Below are 26,555 nucleotides of genomic sequence, written 5' to 3' on the forward strand. Positions count from 1 at the left end.
CTATATGTAAACAATATCCACATTGCATAGTTGACACCCCTTGCTCCAGGGGCTGTGGGATGTCATTTCATCCCCTTTATAATATGTATTTGATCTTGCGATAATTTTGAACAAAATGGTTATCTCAAAATGTTGATCAAGTTTGAGGGGTTGACAACTAAGAAGGGCATGAGAAGGGGCTGGTTGTCCTCTAATCACTTTTGTCTCTTTAAAAGGGCCCTAGAAATTTTAATTTCCCCATTGAATGACCCCTCGCTGACGTTATAGCCAGCGCTACTGCGTCGCCTATTTTATGCTATCTTCTTGTGCAAAAAGTTTGCAGTTATTGGTTTAACCACATAGTTTTTATTTCCATCCATCCTTTTTTTGATGCTTTTAGTAGACGTTTGACATGGTGACACTTTTGTCTCTTTAAAAGGACCCTAGGAATTTCAATTTCCCCATTGAATGACCCGTCGCTGATGTTATAGGCAGCGCTACTGGGCCGCCTATTTTATGCTATCTCTTTGTGCAAAGTTTGCAGTTATTGGTTTAACCACATAGTTTTTATTTCCATCCATCCTTTGTCTGATGCTTTTAGTAAACGTTTGACATGGTGCCGAAAGTTGTCTTCTGTAATTACACCAACTCGTCCCTTTTTGAGTAGTTTTCTAAGCTTGTACCACCTTTCATCAGGGTGACAAGACGTATACATAGTCACGTAGCTCAGTCTGGTTACGTGAACGAAGAAGAATGCTCCAAAGCCAGGTTTGTTTGGCGTTGCACTTTCATCTGAACAGTCTCCAGTAGGGTCTACTCCATCAAAGCCATTTTTTTGAATACTGACAGACTCAGCACATGCGTAAAGCTTAGTGATTAAACTTAATAAGAAATAGCTGTGTATTGCACATTATTTATGGACCCGGTGATTCAAAAACTAATAAGACGACATTTATTATACGCGTTCCAAACTTGAATTGGATTTACTCTTTGGCCAGTGTAGCCCTGGATAGCTCGTAAGAGAGTATCTCTACTCCCGAATAACTCATAAGAGGGTACCAACAGAGGTTAGTATATTATGTGTTGGTTGGAACCCCAGATAATGAAATCAAGCGTTAAAAGCTGTTGCAATAGCATAGAATTATTAATCGTTTTTGCAACTAACTCTGCATATATATCTGCTTTCCCAACTTTCTTCCCTTATCACCATCATTACATATGCCTTTCAAGACATGCCAACTGCTTAAAATATTGTACTCAAACAACCCACGTATTCTGATTGCAATTAAAAAGAAAAATTCCTTGGACTTTTAACTTTTAAATTTGATTCAGTTATAGGGCTCTCGGAACGGCCGAGAGTTATTTTGAGGTAATTATTAAACCTAACCAGAAAACTTTATTAAATAATTTAAGATCCCGTAAAATAGGATCTCTTTTCATTTTTCTCTTTTTCTTTTAATTCTTTTTTTCTTTCTGTTTTCTTTCCTGTTATATTTCTTGTATGTTATAGGTAATGCTAGTCCACGAAGATCTGTCTCCCTTGGCTCAGCGGATGGTAACTCTTTATCTGGCTGGAAGAGACCATGGCTTTGTCAAGGCAAAGTTCGAGAATCTCTAGTCAACCTTTTGACCTCTTGTGGTCAAAAAGTTGGTGTCCCCAAAAGTCCTTCGGTAATTTCTTTTTTTTTATTTTTAAAGGGCTTATAATGGAAATATCTTTAAAAATTCTAAGACCATCAATTGGTTTTTAAAACAAAAACCAAAAAATGTAAACAAAAAGCCAAACTATTAAATTGTGAAGCTCGGATAATTTCTAGAATGGCTGATATTCACGAATTTCCCGAATACCTAGATTAATCGGACAAATTTATACAGAAATTATTTAACCCACAAAAAAAAAGAATTATAATTATCTTCCCACCGTTGGATGATTCCTAGATACCAACAATGGCATTGCAATTTGTCATTTGTTAAGAGAAATACCGTTTAGTTTACTTGTAGTAAAGAGCATAAGTCTATATGATTTATTAAGCTCGATTACACGGAAGATATTGCAATTATCTTTAGCGTGCCTTCAATTATATATATATATATATATATATATATATATATATATATATATATATATATATATATATATATATATATATATATATATATATATATATATATATATATATATATATATATATATATATATACATATATATATACATATATATATATATATATATATACATATATACATACATATACATATATATATATATATATATATATATATATATATATATATATATATATATATATATATATATATATATATATATATATATATATATATATATATATATATATATATATATATATATATATATATATATATATATATATATATATATATATATATATATATATATATATATATATATATATATATATATATATATATATATATATATATATATATATATATATATATATATATATATATATATTTCATCTATAACATAAACTTTAGGACATTAGTTTCCAAAAGATAAGCTTATGAGGATATAATTATTTTTTTTTGTAGGCGGTGATCTCTGTTTGATGTTTGTGTAAACTAGACACGTAACCCAGGACTCCAACCAATTAGTTATACTTCTTAGTAGAGTTAACTGTAACTGTACTAGAACTCAACTAATTGTTATATTAATGCTATTTTGAATTTTGTTAGAGTTAAAACATTAATGATAATGTATAATAGAAATAGTAAGATTGAAAGAAACAGTTTGCACTATATCTGTCTTATTCTTGAGTCGTTTATTCTAGTTTGTTTTTTTTTTCGAAGAAAAATTGAGTACGGAAAATATTTTGATATATATATATATATATATATATATATATATATATATATATATATATATATATATATATATATATATATATATATATATATATATATATATATATATATATATATATATATATATATATATATATATATATATATATATATATATATATATATATATATATATATATATATATATATATATATATTTATAAATAGGCCCAAATAAGGGTCAAATTCGCCCAAATAGACCCAAAACTTTTCAAACTTTCAAAACCTTGTAAACTACCAGTTCCTTATTTGATCCCTATATTTACAGAAACCTATCTACTCATCTCAATACTAATTAATTTCAAAGAGATATCCGAGCAGCGTTGCCAACGCTTTGAAATAAACTGTGCCAGATATCTGAATAAAATTGTGAAAACTTTCCAAAACTCGACTTGTTTTTTTTTACTTACAACTGCTGCTAATGTGCTATATTTCTGTGATTAACTCCTTGTAAGTATTTAGTGACCATGAAAGTAAAAATACCCCCCCCCCCCCCTCTCTCAATCCATTAAAAACAATAATGCTATTTATATTTTCAGTCTTTTAGGGTTTTAACTTTAAACTCAATTTTCATAGGAAATAATGTTTAGAAACGGCAAATTTAATAGAATCTGAAACTTAAAAACGTGTTTGGTAAGAACTGTCTGCTTTCGGAAAACATGACAGATACTTAAAACTCAAACTGAAAAAAGATAAAGATTTCCGAAAATTTCTAGTAAAACATTTAGTAACGGTTTGTTTCGGCCACGTGCCCAATTTTGCGTTCGAATTTCTCTGTTTAAGTGCTTCATAACGATGAGTAATATTTTTTTTGCTTTCATCATGGATTCTTTTTTTAATTTCTTTTTTTTTGAAAGGGGAATATAATGTATCAACAAAATCGTAATCTCCTTCAGCTGCATGTTATGGCCATACATTCGATAGCCATCATCAGCTGGAGATTAATACCAATGTTGGTTGGAAAATAATCTCTCGAGTTTAGGTCGGATTGATCCTTTTTGCATTGGACCATCAAATTAAGACAGTTTATTGAAACTAAAATTGAATTTTTTCCATTATTCGTGCTCTGACGACAATGGAGTGTTTATTTCATAATTGGAAACCAAATTTTTGTCTTCTCAATTTTTAATTTGTAAACTTTTAATGCTGAAAAACTTTTTTATTATTTAACTTTTTTGTTATTCTTTGGTTTTATTATTTTTAACTTTTATTTTTACTTTTTTTTACTTTTTTTTTAACTTATGAGAAATTCCGTTTCTAACGCTTTTCGTTATTTTTTAATTAGCTCCTTAGAGATTGTGTTTATATCCCTTTTTTTAAATCCTGAAAGATTCTATTCCAATTTACCCACCATTTTCAATTCCTCTTTTTTTGTCCTGAGCCATTAAACTTTCTTATTTGTATAGTCTGGTGAGCATTGGCCTTCAAATCAAGATGGAGCAACGAAGGTAAAATGTCACGTTGCACCGTGGCAAAACAAAACTCAAAAATGACTTGCGGTTTAGAGCACATTCACTACAATAGTTTACTGTTTGTGGCTTATTTTGTGCTTCTTAAAATTGGTTTATGCGTGTTCTAAATTTGTATCATGTTGAGCATAAGCTAATGCTAACCCAAAGCCAGGTTATGATAAGAGTCTAATTTCCCTTTGGTAGCCGGATTTCTCATCGCCCGTGGAAAAGAACAGATATATAGGTGAATATACAGAGCACCCATGTTTTCGATCATAGTTGAATGATTATTTTCTCTGACCGGAAATAGGATGTTTAAAATCAGTATGTATATTCAAATATGTTTAAAATAATTTTTAAATTTTTAAAATTTAATTTATAATTTAAATTTATATTTTACATTAAATTGGCATATATATTTAAGAGAGGTATTAAGGAAAGTCCCCTTTTGCGAGGAATTTTCTAGGACTCCCCCCCCCCAATCTTGTTTTTAATCAGTTGGTAGAATTTACATGGTAACATCGCTTGGTCGTTTGTGCTTGAAAAAATTGGCCACCTTTTGTCACAACTTAATCTTTATACGGAGTGATTAAATCACTGAAGGCAGTAGCCTTAAAGTCAACTCTCCATGTACAAAACCCATTCCCTGTAAAATACAAACAAATCTACAGTAAAGGTAGTTGAAACTTGATTTCTTTTATTATTAATAAGGTAAGTAATACGTTTTTTAATCAGGTACCAAAAGCCATACAAAAAATTGAATTTTATTCCGAATTTGATAAAACAATGGTCACACGTAAATATATAAAAAGTAAATATGTCGTTGTACCCAAAATGAGTAGTATGGGGTCTATTCGTTTAAGCAGAGTCCTACCCGATGTACTATTGGAGTTGCTAACACCTTTTTTGGCATCATTCCAAGAATAGGTAAATCGGTTTCGGAGAATTCGGAGAATTTCAAGAATGATCCGTTATCTGGTATTGCGTAATTATTCAAGTTGTCTGCTGTCATCTATTAATTTACAGTCATAGATGGCACCTTTTTTTTATTTTCCTATCCAAGTAATAGGAAAATAGAATTATTCCCTTACGCTTACTGAGCCCAAACGAACCTAACTCTAAATCAGTTAATATATTGTACGGTAAGTGAAAAATCAGTTGTTGTGTCATCTATAACTCTATTGAAAAAAGGTGGTAGCACTTGGGTAGGAAAATAAAAACAGTGCCATCTATAACTGTAAATTAATAGATGACAGCAGACAACATGAGTAATTACGCAATATCAGATAATGTATCATTCTTGGAATTCTCGGCGTCCCAAAATAATTTATAAGTCCTAAAAAAATGGTGATTCTACGTCCCAAAAAAACCATAAATTCCATAAAATCAATGAAAACTGCTTAGAAGCTAAAAATGCTGTTGAAAAAAGACCGGGTGTGAGGGCTATCGCAAGATGTATTGTATTGTTTCAACGACAACATGAATGATTACGCAATATCAGATAACGTATCATTCTTGAAATTCTCGGAAACATTCAAAGAAATTTTCGGCAACCAAGATGCATATTCCTGGAATCATGCCAAAAAAGTTGTTAGCAACTTCAATAGTACATTGGGGTATGGGTTGCCACAGTATCTGCGTCTCAAAAGACCATATGTGAAGGCTTTCACAGGATGTATTGCATTATTTCACTGACAACATGAATAATTACGCAATACCAGATAACGTGTCATTCTTGAAATTCTCGGAAACATACCAAGAAATACTTGACGTCCCATTATAACTCTAAGCCCCCAAAAAACTCTTAAGTCAAAAAAAAAAATTGTAAGTCCCAAAAAACTGAATTTCATAAAATCAATGAGAAACTGCTTAGAAACTTAAAATGTTGTTGAGTCAGTTGTTATCTCATAAGACCAGATGTGAGAGCTGTTGCAGGATGTATTGTATTGTTTCCCTGACAACACGGATAATTACGAAAAACCAGATAATGTATCATTCTTGGATTGTCGGAAACAGGCTAGGAAATTTTCGGAATCCAGGATGCATATTCGTGGAATTATGCCAAAAAAAAAGGCGTCAGCAGCTCCAATAGTACATCAGGATATGGGTCTCAAAAGACCAGATTTCTAGGGCTGTCACAGAATATATTGTACTAATTCACTGACAACATAAATAATCACGTACTATCAGATAAGGCATCATTCTTGAAATTATCGGAAACATACCAAGAAATTATCGGAATCCCATTATAATTTTAAGTCCCAAAAAACATGAATTTCATAAAATCAATGGGAAACTGCTTAGAAGCTGTTGAGTCAGTTGTTATCTCATAAGACCAGATGTGAGAGTTGTTGCAGGATGTATTGTATTGTTTCACTGACAACATGAATAATTACGAAAAACCAGATAATGCATCATTCTTGGAATTGTCGGAAACAGGCCAAGAAATTTTCGGAATCCAGGATGCATATTCGTGGAATGATGCAAAAAAAGGCGTCAGCAGCTCCAATAGTACATCAGGATATGGGTCTCAAAAGACCAGATTTGAGGGCTGTCACAGAATATATTGTACTAATTCACTGGCAACATGAATAATCACGCAATACCAGATAAGGCATCATTCTTGAAATTATCGGAAACATACCAAGAAATTCTCGGAATCCCATTATAATTTTAAGTCCCAAAAAAACATGAATTTCATAAAATCAATGGGAAACTGCTTAGCAGCTAAAAATGTCATTGAGTCAGTTGCTATCTCAAAAGACCAGATGTGAGGGCTGTCACAGGATGGATTTTATTGTTTCACTGACAATATGAATGATAACGCGATACCAGATAACGCATCATTCTCGGAATTTTCGGAAACATACCATAGGAATTTTCGGAAACCGGGCTGTATATTCTTGGAATGATGCCGAAAAAGTTGTTAGCAATTCCAATAGTTCATCGGGGTAGGGCTGCTACAGTATCTGTGTCTCCAAAGACCAGATGTGAGGGCTTCCACAGGATGTATTGTATTGTTTTACGAACAACATGAATAATCACTTAATACCAGATAACGTATAATTCTTGAAATTCTCGGAAACATGGCAAGAAATTCTCAGAAACCTGGATGCATGTTCTTGGAATGATGCCAAAAAAGATGTTAGCAACTCCAATAGTACACTGGGGTATGGGCTGCCACAGTATCTGTGTGTCAAAAGACCAGGTATGAGGGCTGCCACAGGATACATTGTATTGTTTTACTGACAACATGAAAAATTACTCAATACCAGATAATGCACTATTCTTGAAATTTTCGGAAATATACCAGAAAATTCGCGGTATCCCGTAATGATTTTAAGTCCCCAAAAAATTCCAAGTCCAAAAAAAAAAATAAAATGATTTTGAGTCCCAAAAAAAACATAAATTTTATCAAATCAACGGTAACTGCTTAGAAGCTAAAGATGTTGTTGAGTCAGTTATTATCTCACAAGACCAGATGTGAGGGCTGTCACAGGATGTATTTTGTTTCATTGACAACATGTATGATTACGCAATACCAGATAATGCATTATTCTTCAAATTCTCGGAAACATACCAAGAAATTCTCGGAAACCAGGATGTACATTCTTAGAATGATGCCGAAAAAAATGTTAGCAACTCCGATTGTACATCGGGGTAGGGATGCCACAGTATCTGTGTCTCAAAAGACCAGATGTGAGGCCTGTCACAGGATTTATTGTATTGTTTCACTGACAGTATGAATAAGATAATTTCTTAAACCACATAGGCCTGCCATAACATGTTGGCCTGTCCAACAGTAATGATTACCCAATGCCAGATAACGCATCATTCATGAAATTCACGGAAACATACCAACAAATTTTCGGCGTCCCAAAATAATTCTAGGTCCCGAAAAAATTCCAAGTCCAAAAAAATAAAAATAATTCCAAGTCCCAAAAATGAAACATAAATTTCATAAAAGCAATGGAAAACTGCTTAGAAGCTAAAAATGTTGTTGATTCAGATGTTATATCAAAAGACCAGATGTGAGGGCTGTCACAGGATGTATTGTATTATTTCACTGACAGCATGAATAATTACGCAATGCCAGATAACGCATCACTTTTGAAATTCTCAGAAACATGCCAAGAAATTCTCGGAAACTAGGATGTATATTCGTGGAATGATGCCAAATATTGTTAGTAGCTCCAGTAGTACATCGGGGTAGGGTTGCCACAGTATCTGAGTCTCAAAAGACCAGATGTGAGGGCGTCACAGGATGTATTGTATTATCTCATTGACAACATGAATAATTACACAATACCAGATAACGCATCATTCTTGAAATTCTCGGAAATATACCAAGAAATTCTAAATCCAAAAAAAATCCAGGTCCCCCAAAAAATTTAATTCCTCCTCCCCCCCCCAAAAAAAAAATATCCACAATAAAAAAATGGAGGGTGGGTATTTGGACCCTGGAGGGGACATGGGGCCCTGAAGAGAAATTGGGGACCCAAATCTATTTGCAAGCCTGGCAATGGAAAACCGGTGTGCTCAGGACCATTGCGTTACAAAGGGATACCTACTCGGTTATAGTCATTACAATTTTTGGAGATTGAAACAATTTTCTTTAACCATCAAAAGAATATGTCTGTCCAGCAAGCATCTCAAATCACTGTGATATGCGGATTCATGGAGTGATGCCAAATTATTTACCACATATCCAACTCCAATTGAGAAATCAATTGCGCAATTAATTTGTTACGATATTGTGACGCTTCACATTAGTTGGCTGGCATCGCAGAAACAATACATTGATTGCCTAGAATGTAGTTATAAGAGCATATTAGCATATATTACCTGTTAGCTCAATCGAGTAATTTGTCGTTATTTTACCATTGGGAATAATGGGTCTCACGTTCGATTCATACATCAGACATAAATTTCATAAAGTCAATGGAGCTTAGAAGCTAAAAAATATTGTTGGCTCTGTTGTTGTCTCAAAGGACCAGATGTGAGGGCTATCACAGGACGTATTGTTTCCACCGACAGCATGAATGATTACGCAATACCAGATAACGCATCTTGTTTCAAATTGTCGGAAACATGCCAAGAAATTCTCGGAAATCAGGATATGGTCCAGCTTTTATTCGTTGTATTGTTTCACTGACAACAGGAATGATTACGCAATACCAGATAACATGTCATTCTTGGAATTCTCAGAAACATGCCAAGAAGTTCTCGGAAATCGGAATATAGGTCCACTTGTATTCGTTGTATTGTTTTACAGACAACAAGAATGATTACGCAATACCAGGCAACGCCTCATTCTTGAAAGTTTCGAAATTCCCGGAAACCGGTTTGCATATTCTTGGAATGATGCCAAAAAAAGGTGTTAGCAACTGCAATAGTACATCGAGTTAGAGCTCTGCTTAAACGAATAGACCCCATACTACTAAAATGATTGTGAGAAATAAAAGGCTCGCGGATGAGAAATATCATCTTAGTCGGTTTTCATCCACTTATTCATCTTCAGAGGCGTATTTGACTCATCGATGGTAGGGTAGTGGGAACAGCAGTTATGATTAAGACAAAAACGATTCAGTATCTTTAGCTCAAATACTACATAACACAATTTTATACCCTGTATACCCAATTTAAGTTGTTTTATTTGTTTGCTCAGACAAAAGTCGATTAAACAGAAATTTATTGATTAATTAGATTCATCCTGAAGGGTATGAAACTATTCTTGTACATTTTGTGTTGAGGGGGACAGGAAAAAATAATAAGTCTTTTCAAGAGGCTAATCCTGGCTAATTTAGTTCATTTGACGTCCAAATAGCAGTTAAAATAGGGACAAAATCCTTTTATTAGACAGTGTAAAACAATGACTAAAATTCTGGATATTTTCATTACCTACACAGTGACTATCATCAGCAAATAAACTGCGTTTTTCTGCTGATGTTTGTCTGCTGATGACGGTTTTTGTGTATATGTTTGAAATATCCAGAATATTTATCATTGTTTTTCACTGTCAAATAAAAAGATTTATCCCTATTTTAACTGCTATTTGGACGTCATGAAAAGGCAGTGTGGTCTTCGAAAACACCTATATTTAGTTAATTTGATTTGGGCAATTGCTAATTTGGCTAATTGATAATCAAGAGGGTAATTTGATGCACAGATTATAAAGATTGGGAGGATTTGATGGTTCATCTTGAGCTTAAATTTGAAATAAATAAAAAAACAGAGGCTTATGAGTTTTCCAAAATTTTTCTATCAACGCAGTATGGTGAATAATGATGCCCAGTACTATTGAAATGACAGAAACTTAAAAAAATGCAATGTATTTTATTTCTTTGTCTATTGAATGATGTAAATCAGACGAAAAGTTCTGATATTACATAAAAGAAAAAAAAGAGCGTAATTACTAGAGTGATGGACAGAAAATGGCAATTGTTAAAAAAAGGAAAACTCTGTTTCACAGTTAATATTCATTTCTTTAATAAAATGCTCATTGTGAATTGAATATAAAAATTAACCTAATTAGGAATTGATTACTTGATTTAGTGATAAAACACTATTAGGGGTAGCCTAGCTTGACCTGCTAAGGTCAAATGCAAAGACTGTGGTTGGCAGGTTGTCACCTTGATTTCGTATAAGACATCACAGTATCTTTAGATGTTGTAGTTCTCGGGCCTAGTATTATTCAATCCTAATAATAACGGAGCACAAAAGTAGGTTTGCACCTTTAACCATAAATAAAAGTTCAAATAGGGATAAAATCCTTTTAATAGACAGTGTTTTTTATAACAGTGATAGAAATTCACAAAAATACCAGATATTTCGGTCACATATACAGTGACCGTCATCAGTGGTAAAACTCTGATGACGGTCACTGTATATGTGACCGAAATATCTGGTATTTTTGTGAATTTCTATCACTGTTATAAAAAACACTGTCTATTAAAAGGATTTTATCCCTATTTGAACTTTTATTTATCGTCATGGAAAGGCAGTGTGGTCTCCGAAATTATCTACACCTTTAACCAGTTTAACCCCTCTCCTCCCCCTCGAAATTTTCGCCTGACTCGTAAAAAAGTAACAAAACTCCATGTAAACAAGTTTTGTCACACTTTGCAATGTTCCCCCCCCCCCCAACAACAAAAACACCCTTCCCGGAACAAATATATATATATATATATATATATATATATATATATATATATATATATATATATATATATATATATATATATATATATATATATATATATATATATATATATATATATATATATATATATATATATATATATATATATATATATATATATATATATATATATATATATATATATATGTATGCAGATTTGCCTAAAGTAGATTAGGTGAATCTCGATGTCAGGCGGTATAAGGGTTCAAAAATCGAACCTTTATTCTATCATGTAATAAATTTGAGCCTTCGGTAACGAGTCCTCACCCCGCAAGATCTTATTACTGTATAATTTGCAAATAATATGCCCTCTTCCTACTTTTGATGAATACATCTGGGCATTTCTGGGTATTTATCCGTTCGTATGTTACCCTTAATGCTCCTTAAGATATATTACTCGTTTATACATTTAATGAAATCGTAATGAGTCTATTACTTTGTTTTCGTTGCTCCTCCCCCTAATGTATACCCACTTTTGTCACACTCTTCTCTTTTCTTCAATTCAAACCTGTATTAATGACATTGGCTATTGGCTATATAATGATAATTTGGCTAACCGTCAAAATTCAAGTGTACTAGGGTTATTTTAAACACAAATATTTGAGTTATCTTATTTGAGTAAAATCTTAAAAAGGTGTTCTGTCGACGACAGACTGTCGTACAATGCAGCCTTATAAGAATATGTTTCGTAAGTATTTCAAAACTACCTCGCTAAAATTAATTCTGTATTATTATATTTTTCTTGAAAAAAATAGGCTAAACAGATTTTCAGGAGGGATGCTCGTTCCAGCCCCCGCCCCTCCTCTGTGAGTTTTTTTTACTTCATTAACCTTCAGTGAAGTGATCCTTTAATGTAGGCACCGACCTCGCTGGTACCTGTAAATGCAATGCATTTTATAGGTTTAAGTTTTCCTTATAATTATAATAAATACCCATTAACCTATGAACCTATATTAGGTACGAAACACCCACATAAAACTCTTTAAGTGTAGTACCTATTATAACTATTACAAACCTATAATAGGTACGAATCTACCACATAAAACTCTTTAGTGTAGGGTATTCTTCAGTTCAAGCTAATTAAAAGCTTTGTGAGAGCTTATGTATATAAAATTGTTTATTATCGGTTACCAAAAATAATCAACAAAATAGATACAAGTTAACGTATTTACAGACTTTGTGTAGTGTGATAACCCTATGGAATCACTATAATTTTATGTGTGTGTGTGTGTTTTTTTTTAAACTTAGACTAAACAAAATTTCAGGAGAGAAGCTCATTCAAGCCCCCCCCCCCCTCGTGATCGCATGATGAATTTTTTTCTTTATTAATTTCCAGTGAAGGGGCCCTCTAATGTTGGCATCGACCTCGCTGGTACTTATAAATGCAATGTATTTTATAGGTTTGAATATTCCTTATAGAAAAAAATCAACCACAGAAAACCCTTAAGTGTATGGTATTTAACTTAGAAGAATGATGAATGGAGGCTTTTTAAGTTTGGCAATTTTAGTTTCTTGACTTGCATGGCATGATTTCGTTTCCTTTTTTACTTTTTTTTCTGACACTTTTTTTCCTTTTTTTACACTATTTTTTGTTCTTCTTCTCATCCTAAAACTGTTTGTGTTTGAAACGTCAATTGTTGCCGAGTTTTTCAAAAGTCACCTATGATCTTCAATTATGGTAAAAAAGACTATCCATGGCACTTTTAAGCTTTTTTTTAAGCTCAAAATATACTCTAACATTATCATGTTTATGTGTCTTCTCAGTAATAAGCTTTCACATTGGTGCTTCTTTTTTAGTGAAACCTCCTTCCCAAGGCCGTATATAGGGGGGGGGGGGGCTAATGGGTTTGACCTCCCCTAATTTTATTTTGACTTATAAAAACGTAACAGAAATTCGTTCAAACACACTTTTTGATGCGGTTTTTAAAGTTTTTTTGTAACCCCCTTAAAGAAATACACCCTCCCTCCGAACAAAAACATGGGTACGACCTTGTTACTACTCATAACATCTTAATCAGTAACATTAGTAAAGACTCACACAACTTTTCCAATGTCCTATAAAAATGAAAACACCCATTTGAGTGATATCCAGGAACCTTCTCGGTCCTTTTAAGAGCTAATCTGCGTTCCTTATCACGACGGCGTTTTCTAATGAACAAATAAAGTTAGAAATAAAGGTCTTTTTCAAGTTAGAAAAGGTCTTATTATGGGCGGTCTTGCCAAACTGTATTGAGACTCAGGTCACAAAAGCCCATTGCCTCTATTTGAAACGTTTTGGAAAAAGGAGGCACTCCTTCCCAAAGAAGGAGGCACTCCTGAAAAATTAACCCATGTCTTGTTAAAGTTATATAATTGCCTGTATATGAACGAAAATCTGAATCATCGAAAATAAAGATTTTGAGAGTGAGAAATTCTTGGATAAGTAAAATTTGCTCGGATAAATAGAATTTGTTAATGAAATAACAAGTAAAAATTAATGCAAAAAATGGTGATATAGAAACCGGGAAAATCAGAAATTCAACTGGTTTAACTTCAGGATTCTATAGGAAACCATCAGTTCTCAATAACATGAAGAATATTTAATACAGAATTATTTTTTTAGTGACAAAAAGAACATCAAAAAACATAGTTGACCATTTGATGCTAAAATCTGTCAGAAATACAAGAACCAGCAGCACAATTCGAAAGTATAAGGATGACATCTCAAGATTAACAAAACTGAACATTACGTTCCATAAGATTTGAGATTTTCATAAATTATGAGATTGGGAAAATTTTCATTGCTGTGGTTATTATCTTAGATATTAAACCTAATTTTTTTTTAAGGAATTGTCAGAAGTTCTATAGACATTTTCTATGTGTTTTTCAACTAGAATATTATGATCAAGAATCATATGTAACAAGAACGTTATAAATTTAGAACCAGACGTTTCTCAAAATAAACCTTGATATGAAAGTTACAGTGATGAATCTAATAGAAAAGGATTCAATTGTTACTACTAAGTTGAAATTTTTATTATATACTTCTGAAAACATTAGACCCTAAGTCCTGTTTCTATATAAAAAAGAAGGAAAGTTTTACAATGAAATTAAGAAAAGGTAAATTTCTGCTGAGGTTTAGCTTGAACTAATCGAGTGTTTACTATTTAGGTTATATTTAGTCAAGGTTCAGACCCTCTCGAACGCCAGTCTTCATTGGCTAGTTCGATGGACGAGGTATCAGCTCAAGGAAATGACCACTCTGGTGACTCCAAGTTCGACGACTCGATTGCTACGGAACAGCTTCGTGTCTTTAAAGATTTTGATTTTCTTGAGTACGAACTGGAAAGCTCTGAGGTAATTTTCCTTATTTTTTCCGTCTCGAACCGGCCTAAGGGCCAAAGGCCGGTGGGGCTTGGACTACTGTGGCTCTCAATCAATAAGAAACGGAAAACAATCCGTAGTCGATGGATTTTTTGTTGTCATAAAAGACTAAAAAGTAATTCCTTTACCTTTGATAAGACTAGCGCAAATTGTTTTTCTACTTCAAACAGTTTTGAGGTTGTTTTCTTTTATTTTTTTTAGAAGGGGGGGGGGAGATAAACCCTAACTTATATACAAAACATGGTTGTCATTTCGACATCATATTTTGGAACAAAAATTCTAGAAACAATCTCTGAGGTAATGCTCTTTATTTTTATTTACTGTTCTCTCTGCCAAAGCCTGGGAGGGTCTGGAAAAGTGAATTAATTAATTAATTCTGATAATAGAAATTAATAAGAAATAGAAAAAAAAAACGTACTAGATGGATTGTTGCAATAAAAGACTAACAAGTGATTCCTTTCTGACTGGTAAGATTAATATCATCTTTCGTATCAAATTTAGAAATAGGATGTGAAGATGCTGTTCTACATTTCCAAATATTATGTAGATTATGTGTATATAATCTATAATAATAAGTAAAGACAGCCCAGATAATATCAAAAATTCTCTTTCAAGTTATAAAAGATATTTGGATGATCTTTTGGTAATAAATTGCGTGGAGTTTATTAAGATTTCGGAAAGCATTTATCCGCCCGAGTTAATTATGGAACCTAGTCATGGTACAGGCCGAGAAGACCACTTTTTACATTTAAATATAATAAATTTCTGATAATAATAAATTAGTTTTAAAATATATAATAAAACGAATGATTTCAATTTTGAAGTAATTTTTTCCGGTTTCTAGAAAATAATGTGCATACAAACATCACATAATCAGCCTTTTACCTACAACTGCTGTATTTAGCTATGCAATAATTTGCAGTAATCATACGTATTTAAAAAATAAATGTCAAATTCTAAGCCATAAATTGATTTTTAAATGATTTCTGCAAATAAAATAACTTGGCAATTTAAAAAAATAAGTTTTCAATGTAATGAACTTTTAGGTAAATACGCAAAAAGCTATCAAGAAATATCGAAAGATATTTTATTGTAATTCTTACCTTTTTCTTTCTTTTTTTTTTGGGGGGGGGGGGGGGTAGTTTTATATATAGGGTTTTCGAGCCAGATTGAAGGGTTTTGGTCTTATAATTGGTTCCAGAAACCAATAAAGTAGTTTGTTTTATAATCCTTCTCCTGTTTTCGAAACATGAGATTGCTCTAGATCTGTTTTTCGGCTTCATTTCTTGCTCGATTCTAACGAGGATAGATCTAATCTCAATTTTTAGGTATTTTTTGATGATTTTACTAATAGGCATGTATATCCCAAGCTGGATCTATCAAAGGGATACCATAAAGACATTATGGTAGGCGCGCCACTTTGCCAATTTCTAATTCCTTTTTTTTTCTAGTCAAACTTGCTGCTGCATTCTTAGATGAACTTAATTTAGTATTTTAATATCACAAAGACTTTGTAGATTTCGAATGACTTAGTTTTCTAAATTTTTCATGTAATACTCTTCCTGCTGGATTGTCAAGTCATGTAAATTTAGAATGTCGGTTTCGGTTACTTGTTCTCCTGTGAGTCCAAGCGAATTCAGTCCCACGTTTTGCATACAAGTCCAGTGGACATTCTCTGTCATAAGTCAGCCAAAAAATCTCGGTCATCCCCATTGCAATTCTAGTGGGCTTTCCCAGTAGGCAAAGCTCATATGATATGAAAAATCTCAGTTGCCCACTCGTTTGCAAGTTCTGTGAACATGGATAGTCATAAATCTTCTAAGACATTTTATTTGGGGTCTCCAATTGCCTTCAAACGGCTCATAGAACTGATAGACTATTTGAATTACCTCTACTCCATTTCTATGTACCTTAGTTCTGCTCTAAAATGGACTGTCTATCAACAAGTAAAATGACATCATTTTTATATAATTCTGAAAAAAGGGTTATGCCAGCCTTGCCTCTCACTCCGGCTATCTGTCTTGGCTTTTTCTCCAATTAGCCATGGTTCTCATCTTTTTCATCACAGTCTAGCAAGTTGGTTTTAATTCAAATATCAACAGACAACGGGCTACTGTTTTGTAGGTTCCGAATGACTTATTTTTCTTGGAATTTTCCTTGCAATGCTCTTGTAGCTGCATTGTCAGGTCGTGTAATTTTAGAATCAAAAGTGGCACTTTTTTCTTTCAAATATTTTGCTTTTCTAATTTTTTAAGCAACTCTTGCAGTTGCATCCTCTGACGAACTAAATTTGGTATCAAACATTGTGCTGCGTTTGTTACTTTCAATTGATTTGCTGTTCTACATTTTCCTTGCAATGCTCTTGCAGCTGCATTGTCAGGTCGTGTAATTTTAGAATCAAAAGTGGCACTTTTTTTCTTTCAAATATTTTGCTTTTTTAATTTTTGTAAGCAACTCTTGCAGTTGCATCCTCTGACGAACTAAATTTGGTATCAAAGATTGTACTGCATTTGATACTTTCAATTGATTTGCTGTTCTACATTTTCCTTGCAATGCTCTTGCAGCTGCATTTTCAGGTCGTGTAATTTTAGAATCAAAAGTGGCACTTTTTTTCTTTCAAATATTTTGATTTTCTAATTTTTTTAAGCGACTCTTGCAGTTGCATCCTCTGACGAACTAAATTTAGTATCAAATATTGTGCTGCATTTGTTACTTTCAGTTGATTTGCTGTTCTACCTTTTCCTTGCAATGCTCTTGCAGCTGCATTTTCAGGTCATGTAATTTTAGAATCAAAAGTGACACTTTTTTTTTTTCAAATATTTTGCTTTTCTAATTTTTTTAAGCAACTCTTGCAGTTGCATCCTCTGACGAACTAAATTTGGTATCAAACATTGTACTGCATTTGTTACTTTCAATTGATTTGCTGTTCTACATTTTCCTTGCAATGCTCTTGCAGCTGCATTTTCAGGTCGTGTAATTTTAGAATCAAAAGTGGCACTTTTTTTCTTTCAAATATTTTGATTTTCTAATTTTTTTAAGCGACTCTTGCAGTTGCATCCTCTGACGAACTAAATTTGGTATCAAACATTGTGCTGCATTTGTTACTTTCAGTTGATTTGCTGTTCTACATTTTCCTTGCAATGCTCTTGCAGCTGCATTGTCAGGTCGTGTAATTTTAAAATCAAGAGTGGCCCTTTTTTTCTTTCAAATATTTTGCTTGTCTATTTTCTTTTAAGCAACCCTTGCAGTTGCATCCTCTGACGAACTAAATTTGGTATCAAACATTGTGCTGGATTTGTTACTTTCTATTGATTTGCTGTTCTACATTTTCCTTGCAATGCTCTTGCAGCTGCATTTTCAGGTCGTGTAATTTTAGAATCAAAAGTGGCACTTTTTTTTCTTTCAAATATTTTGCTTTCCCAATTTTTTTAAGCAACACTTGCAGTTGCATTCTCAGACGAACTAAATTTGGTATCAAACATTGTGCTGTATTTGTCACTTTCAATTGATTTGCTGTTCTACATTTTCTTTGCAATGCTCTTGCAGCTGCAATTTCAGGTCGTGCAACTCTAGAATCAAAAGTGACGCTTGTTTTTTCTTTCAAATATTTTACTTTTTCAATTGTTTTTAAGCAACTCTTGCAGTTGCATCCTTTTACGAACCAAGTTTGGTATTAAACATTGCGCTATGTTTGCCACTTTCAATCGGTTTGCTGAAGTAACTTTTGTAGTTGCATCCTCTGACGAACTGAATTTGGTATCAAACATTGCGCTGTCTTTGCCACTTTCAATCGATTTGCTGAAGTAACTCTTGCAGTTGCATCTTTTGACGAACTAAATTTGGTATCAAACATTGCGCTGTCTTTGCCACTTTCAATCGATTTGCTGAAGTAACTCTTGCAGTTGCATCTTTTGACGAACTAAATTTGGTATCAAACATTGCGCTGTCTTTGACACTTAATTAATTTCCTCTTCTAAATTTTCCTTGCAATGTTCTTGCAACTGCATTGTCAGGTCGTGTAAATTTAGAATCAAAAGTGACACTTTTTTTCAAATATTTTGTTTTTCTAATTTTTGAAATAACTCTTGCAGTTGCATCCTTTGACGCCATACATTTGATAACTAACGAGTAAATAAATAGCCATTTTTATTTTCTTTCAAATAATTTGTTTTCCAAATTGTTTTTGCTGCGGGATATCGAGTTTCAAACTCTTAATTATGACTAACTGCAATTTGTGCAATTTGCGAGCTATTGATTTGTCAATGTTAGTTATAAGATTTTAGTATTAAGTAATAAGATTTAATAGTAATAAGATTTAATAGTATTAAGATTTTAATACAATTCTGAAAAAGGCTTATGCCAGCTTTGCCTCTCATTCAGAATATCTGTCTAGGCTTTTTCTGCAATTAGCCCTGGCTTGATGGTATGGCAACTTGATTTTAATTCGAATTATTATTTCCATGGAAATAATTTTTACAAACCACCCAGTGCTACGAGTGCAACTATTCAATAAAATATCCTTATAAATATCTATCATCAAGATACTCCATAATAACATTCTGAGACCTATTGTTGTATTACTTAAATGTCAAATGACAAAATGGATTATTTATATTACTTAGGAAGATGGTATGGATTGGTTCTACTGGGGAGTTCAAGGGTATTCTTTGTCCAATTTTTACGTTGACATTTTACTTGAGACTTGACAATTCATCAATATTGCTTTATAGATGTTTATAGAACATTCTGAGATGTATTGTTGGTTTATCTGGATGTCAAATCCAAAATGTCAAATGATAAAATTTTGGTTTATATTCATATTAAGGGATTCAACTGGGGAGTTTAACTGCGTTCTTTGTTCAATCTTGGTGTTGACATTCGACTATTGGCTTGACATTTGACTTGACAATTGGCTATACATCAAGATATCCTTATAGATGTTTATAAAACACTTATTGTTTATATCACGTAGGGAGATGGGATGGATCGCTTCAACTGGGGAGTTCAACGGCATTCTTTGTCCAATCTTGATGTCGACAGTGCTGGAAGAGAGAATTTCAGGGATTCAATATCTGCAAGTGATGACGCACACCCTTCTAGAAATGACGTAAGTTTTTCTTTTTTGCTTCTCTTCTCTGGTTTCCCTTTCTTGTCCATCTACTCTAGCTAAATTTCTAGTTTATCTTTTTTGTATGTACCTTACATAAAATACGAAAGAAGATAAAGAAGATGGGGGCCTCCTTCTTTCTTCCCGCATAATCAGAAAATTTCTTTGGAAACTTAAAGGAAAATAAAAAAAAAAGAAAAAGGTCGAAAACAATTTAGCAAACTATATTTATTTGTGTGAGCATTCGATAAATTTCCTTAACGACTTTTAAAAAATGCAAATCTTTAGTACTTGCTTAGAGATAAAACGGGAAGTTCCGAGCCAAAACTTCAGACAGATGTTAATATCTCACGTTTTTCGGTTTTGTGTATAGAATAATCAAAAAAAAATTTTGCACAAAATAAGTTTTTCAAAAAAAAAGTAAAGAACTCCATTAAACGAAAAATGAACAAAAATAGAATCAAACAATCTACCAAGCATACAACTACCACAAATCAGTATCAATGAATAAATGAAACACAAAACAAACAGAATTTAAAATAAGTCAAAATCAAAACGAGCAGAAATTAATCTGAGTAGGGTTCTAAACCCATAAGCTTTCTAAAATCCAGAGTATGATTTGTCCTTTGAAGAAAAAAAGTTCAAACGGATTTAATGAAATAAATGTGTATTATCAGTTTAACATACATAATGCTGATACTTATTCCTTAAAATCTTAATTAATTTTTGATTTCTTAAAGTTATAAAAGTGAAAACATTTAGAAGATTTTTTTCAGTAAAGTACAAATTATATTCTGGCTTTTAGAAAGCATAGGGTTTAGAACCCTACTCAGATTAATTTCTGCTCGTTTTGAGTTTGACTTATTTTAATTTCTGTTTGTTTTGGGTTTCATTTATCTATTAATCTTGATTTGTGGTAGTTGTATGCTTTGTAGATTATTTGATCCTATTTTTGTTCATTTTTGGTTCAATGGAGTTCTCTACTTTTTTTGAAAAACTTATTTTGTGCAAAAAGTTTTTTTGTTTAATCAGGTAAATAACCCCTTTAGTTTTTTTTTTTTTTTTTTTTTCCACCTCCTCTCCTCTCGTTTTTTTTAAAGAAAAACTTATTTTGTGCTAAAAGTTTTTTTTGGTTAAAATTTGTTCGTTTTATATTGACATAGTCTTTTTCAGGGAGAAAGACGGAGCCTCTTCTGAAGTTAAATAACAATCCCTTCCACAAAAACCTTTAATACCCCTGGGCATAATTTACAACCCTTGCCACTAGTCTATGGGGTTTGTTTCAACCCCAAAGCCTTGCTATATGATATTTAGACTATTTTGAATAGATTGTCTGTCTCAAAATTTCTATTAGACGCATTTCGGGACAATATGACGTATGTTTAAGGGGAGGGGGAGGAGGGGGGGGGTAGCTGCCCTCTGATCACTTTGACTCTTAAAAAGGGCACTAGAGCGTCTGATTACCAATCCAATGAGCCCCCTTTGAAGTCTATATGACCACACTTTCTATAAAAACCCTATATGTGCCGAGGGCAAAACTTACAATCCTTGCCCTGAGGGCTGGGGGGATTTTTTATCCTCAAAGACATAATTTCCAGACCTTTCTGATTGGCTTAACAAAATGGCTATATCAAAATTTTAATTGGAAGCGTTTTTGCCCTCTTATTTGCCCTCTGATCACTTTCGACTATTAAAAAGGGCACTAGCCCTTTCCATTTCCAATCGAATGAGACCTTTTTGAAGTTTCTACATCAACGCTTTCTATAAAACCTTATATGCCCCCAGGGCATAACTTACAACCCTTACCCTGAGGGCTGTGTAGGGGGGGGGGGGGGGTTGTAATCTTTTAAGACCTAATTTCCAAAACTTTCAACTACGTTAAAAAAAATGGCTATCTCAAAATTTTGATTGGATGCGTTTGGGGAATGGTGGGCGTGAGAGAGGGGTTAGTTGTCCTCCAATCACTTTCGACTATTTAAAAGAGCACTAGCCCTTTGAATTTCCAATCAAATGAGCTCTTTTTGAAGTTTCATGACAAAGTTTTCAGTAAAAAACCTTAAATGCCCCCAGGGCATAACTTACAACCTTAGCTCTGGGGGCTCTGGGGGAGTGTCATCCTCAAAGACCTAATTTCCAGAATTTTCAACTACGTTGAGCAAAATGGCTATATCAAAATTTTGATGGGATGTGTTTGGGGAAATGATGAGCGTTAGAGGGAGGTTACTTACCGTCCAATCACTTTCGACTTAAAAAGGGCACTAGCCCTCTCAATTTCCAATTGAATGAGCCCCTTTTGAAGTGTCTACGACAGCGCTATCTATAAGAACCTTATATGCCCCCCACGGCATAATTTACTACCTTTGCCCTGGGGGCTCTCGGGGGTTTGTCATCCTCAACTACATTATTTCCAGAACTTTCAACTACGTTGAACAAAATGGCTATCTCAAAACTTCGATTGAATGTGTTTGGGGAAATGGTGGGTGTGAGAGGGGGGTTAATTGCTCTCCATTCACTTTTGACTATTGAAAAGGGCACTAGCCCTTTCAGTTTCCAATCAAATGAGCCCTTTTTGAAGTTTCGTCGACAAAACTTTGTATAAAAACCATAAATGCCCCCAGGGTATAACTTAAAACCCTTGCCCGAAGGGTTGTGGGGGGGGGTTGTCATCCTCAAAGACCTAATTTCCAGTTCTTTAAACTACGTTGAACAAAATGGCTGTCTCAAAATTTTAATTTTGTATGTTTGGGGAAATAGTGGGCGTGAGAGGGGGGTTAGTTGCCCTCCAATTACTTTCGACTATTAAAAAGGGCACTAGCCATTTCAATTTCCAAGCGAATAAGCCCTTACAGCCCTTGACTATTAATAAGGGCACTAGCCCTCTCAATTCCCAATAATAAAAACCTTAAATGCCCCCAGAGCATAACTTATAACCCTTGCCCTGATGACTTTGGAGGGAGTGTCCTGCTCGAAGATACCATTTTCAGATCTTCAAACTACGTTGAACAAAATGGCTATCTCAAAAAGATTATGAGATGGTTGGGGAATTCGTGTGCGTGGCAGGCGGGTTATTTGCCTCCCAATACTGGTTAGCTATCAAAAAGGGCAAAAGCCATTACAATTTCCAATCGAATGTGCCCATTTTGAAGTTTCTACGACAGCGCTTTCTATGAAAACCTTATATGCCCCCAGGGCATAACTTACAACCCTTGCCCTGAGGGTTGTGGGGGAGTGTCCTCCTCAAAAACATATTTTCCATCTGGAAATCAACTACACTGAACAAAATGGCCATCTCCCTAATTTTGATTCGATGTGTTTGGGGAAATGGTGGGCGTGGAAGGGGTGTTAGTTGCCTTCCAATCACTTTCGGCTATTAAAAAGGGCACAAGCCACTCCAATTTTCAATCGAATGAGCCCTTTTCGAAGTTTCTAGGACAACTCCTTCGATACGAAGTGCCCTGGTCTAAAGAAAAAAATAAATAAAAAAAATAATACATTGTGCCAACATCGTTCCTTACATAGGCAGCGCGATTGCGCTGCCTATGATTTCCTCATACACAGTATGCCTGGAACCTCTACTTGAAACTCTCCTCTAGCTACCTTTCTAGATTATCTGTACATTTACCGTGCATAAACTGCAAGTGAAAAAAGAGAAAGAGGATGGAAATTCTCTTGTTTCCTTCCTACATAATCACAGAATATCTACCGAAACTTAGAGGAAAGTAAAAAAGAAAAAATCAGCAATGGTTATAAACCTATTAGTAGTGAAAAATAAATTCTTCAGGTAAGCACTAAGGACCCCTAACTGTCTGTCTCTCTATTCCCCCCCCCTCTCTCTCTCTCTCTCTCTCTCTCTCTCTCTCTCTCTCTCTCTCTATCTCTCTCTCTCTCTCTCTCTCTCACTCTCTCTCACTCTATCTCACTCACTCGCACTCACACTCAAACTCTATCTCTCTCTCTCTCTCTCTCTTCTTATTCTCTTTGCGATTATATATCTACGCGCTTATATTTCTTACTTTCTTAATTCGTTTCTCTCCGGGAAAAACTAATACTTTGTTATTACTTTTTCTAGTTAGTATACATAATTATCATTTCCTGGAAATTTATTGAAAGAATAGCGACATTTTAATAAATTTTTTCTCTTATTTTTGATTGTTACTTTCGCCTCCTTTTACCTCATTTTCACCTCATTTTTTCTGCTTTTAAGAGTTTGTATTAGGGTTAGTGTGTTTTTGAAGCTTATTTTTATTTCCTTTATGAAGGTGATTGGACTGGAAGAGTCCTCGGATGATGAGATTGGTTCTGTGTCACCTTTGGACGAAGGAACTCCAGAAAGGAATCATCCACCTAGTCATTCTTTAACCACAGATATTCCTGAAAGGAGCTGCGATCATTCAGACTCCTCGTAAGCCTTTTTCCTTTCCCCTTATTTTATTAATTTAAAAATAAAACGAGATGAAAAGTTGCAATTTCTTTTGCTCAATATTTGGACGAAGGAACTCCAGAAAGGAATCATCCACCTAGCCATTCTTTAACCACAGATATTCCTGAAAGGAGCTGCGATCATTCAGACTCCTCGTCAGCCTTTTTCCTTTCTCCTTATCTTATCAATTTAAAAGTAAAATAAGATGGAAAGTTGCACTTTCGTTTACTCAATATTTGGACGAAGGAACTCCAGAAAGGAATCATCCACCTAGTCATTCTTTAACCACAGATATTCCTGAAAGGAGCTGCGATCATTCAGACTCCTCGTAAGTCTGTTCCCTTTCTCCTTATTTTATTAATTTAAAAATAAAATAAGATAGAAAGTTGCACTTTCATTTGCTCAATATTTGGACGAAGGAACTCCAGAAAGGAATCATTCACCTAGTCATTCTTTAACGACAGATATTCCTGAAAGGAGCTGCGATCATTCAGACTCCTCGTAAGCCTTTTTCCTTTCTCCTTATCTTATCAATTTAAAAATGAAATAAGATGGAAAGCTGCACTTTCGTTTACTCAATATTTGGACGAAGGAACTCCAGAAAGGAATCATCCACCTAGTCATTCTTTAACCACAGATATTCCTGAAAGGAGCTGCGATCATTCAGACTCCTCGTAAGTCTTTTCCCTTTCTCCTTATTTTATTAATTTAAAAATAAAATAAGATAGAAAGTTGCACTTTCATTTGCTCAATATTTGGACGAAGGAACTCCAGAAAGGAATCATCCACCTAGTCATTCTTTAACGACAGATATTCCTGAAAGGAGCTGCGATCATTCAGACTCCTCGTAAGCCTCTTTCCTTTCTCCTTATCTTATCAATTTAAAAATAAAATAAGATGGAAAGTTGCACTTTCGTTTACTCAATATTTGGACGAAAAAACTCCAGAAAGGAATCATCCACCTAGTCATTCTTTAACCACAGATATTCCTGAAAGGAGCAGCGATCATTCAGACTCCTCGTAAGCCTTTTACCTTTCTCCTTATTTTATCAATTTAAAAATAAAATAAGATGGAAAGCTGCACTTTCGTTTACTCAATATTTGGACGAAGGAACTCCAGAAAGGAATCATCCACCTAGTCATTCTTTAACCACAGATATTCCTGAAAGAAGCAGCGATCATTCAGACTCCTCGTAAGCCTTTTCCCTTTCTCCTTATTTTATCAATTTAAAAATAAAATAAGATGGAAAGCTGCACTTTCGTTTACTCAATATTTGGACGAAGGAACTCCAGAAAGGAATCATCCACCTAGTCATTCTTTAACCACAGATATTCCTGAAAGGAGCAGCGATCATTCAGACTCCTCGTAAGCCTTTTCCCTTTCTCCTTATTTTATCAATTTAAAAATAAAATAAGATGGAAAGTTGCACTTTCGTTTACTCAATATTTGGACGAAGGAACTCCAGAAAGGAATCATCCACCTAGTCATTCTTTAACCACAGATATTCCTGAAAGAAGCAGCGATCATTCAGACTCCTCGTAAGCCTTTTCCCTTTCTCCTTATTTTATCAATTTAAAAATGAAATAAGATGGAAAGCTGCACTTTCGTTTACTCAATATTTGGACGAAGGAACTCCAGAAAGGAATCATCCACCTAGTCATTCTTTAACCACAGATATTCCTGAAAGGAGCAGCGATCATTCAGACTCCTCGTAAGCCTTTTCCCTTTCTCCTTATTTTATCAATTTAAAAATAAAATAAGATGGAAAGTTGCACTTTCGTTTACTCAATATTTGGACGAAGGAACTCCAGAAAGGAATCATCCACCTAGTCATTCTTTAACCACAGATATTCCTGAAAGGAGCTGCGATCATTCCGACTCCTCGTAAGTCTTTTCCCTTTCCCCTTATTTTATTAATTTAAAAATAAAATAAGATAGAAAGTTGCACTTTCATTTGCTCAATATTTGGACGAAGGAACTCCAGAAAGGAATCATTCACCTAGTCATTCTTTAACGACAGATATTCCTGAAAGGAGCTGCGATCATTCAGACTCCTCGTAAGCCTTTTTCCTTTCCCCTTATCATATCAATTTAAAAATAAAATAAGATGGAAAGTTGCACTTTCGTTTACTCAATATTTGGACGA

General features: G+C 33.8%; 1 protein-coding gene across 1 annotated transcript in view; it reads left to right on the plus strand.

Moving 5' to 3' along the window:
• The window catches only part of fry (microtubule binding protein furry), a 303,691-nt gene that overhangs the window by 219,599 nt on the left and 57,537 nt on the right, over positions 1-26,555 (plus strand). Inside the window, exons 36-40 of the mRNA XM_089104145.1 lie at positions 1,490-1,650; positions 14,669-14,854; positions 19,854-19,988; positions 24,248-24,390; positions 24,960-25,082. Coding sequence (XP_088960271.1) covers positions 1,490-1,650; positions 14,669-14,854; positions 19,854-19,988; positions 24,248-24,390; positions 24,960-25,082 — 748 coding nt within the window. The remainder of the gene's footprint in view (positions 1-1,489; positions 1,651-14,668; positions 14,855-19,853; positions 19,989-24,247; positions 24,391-24,959; positions 25,083-26,555) is intronic.

Source organism: Artemia sp. Qi Xiang Cuo, chromosome 18 (assembly GCF_049724085.1).
Source record: "Artemia sp. Qi Xiang Cuo chromosome 18, ASM4972408v1, whole genome shotgun sequence".
NCBI lineage: Eukaryota > Metazoa > Arthropoda > Branchiopoda > Anostraca > Artemiidae > Artemia > Artemia sp. Qi Xiang Cuo.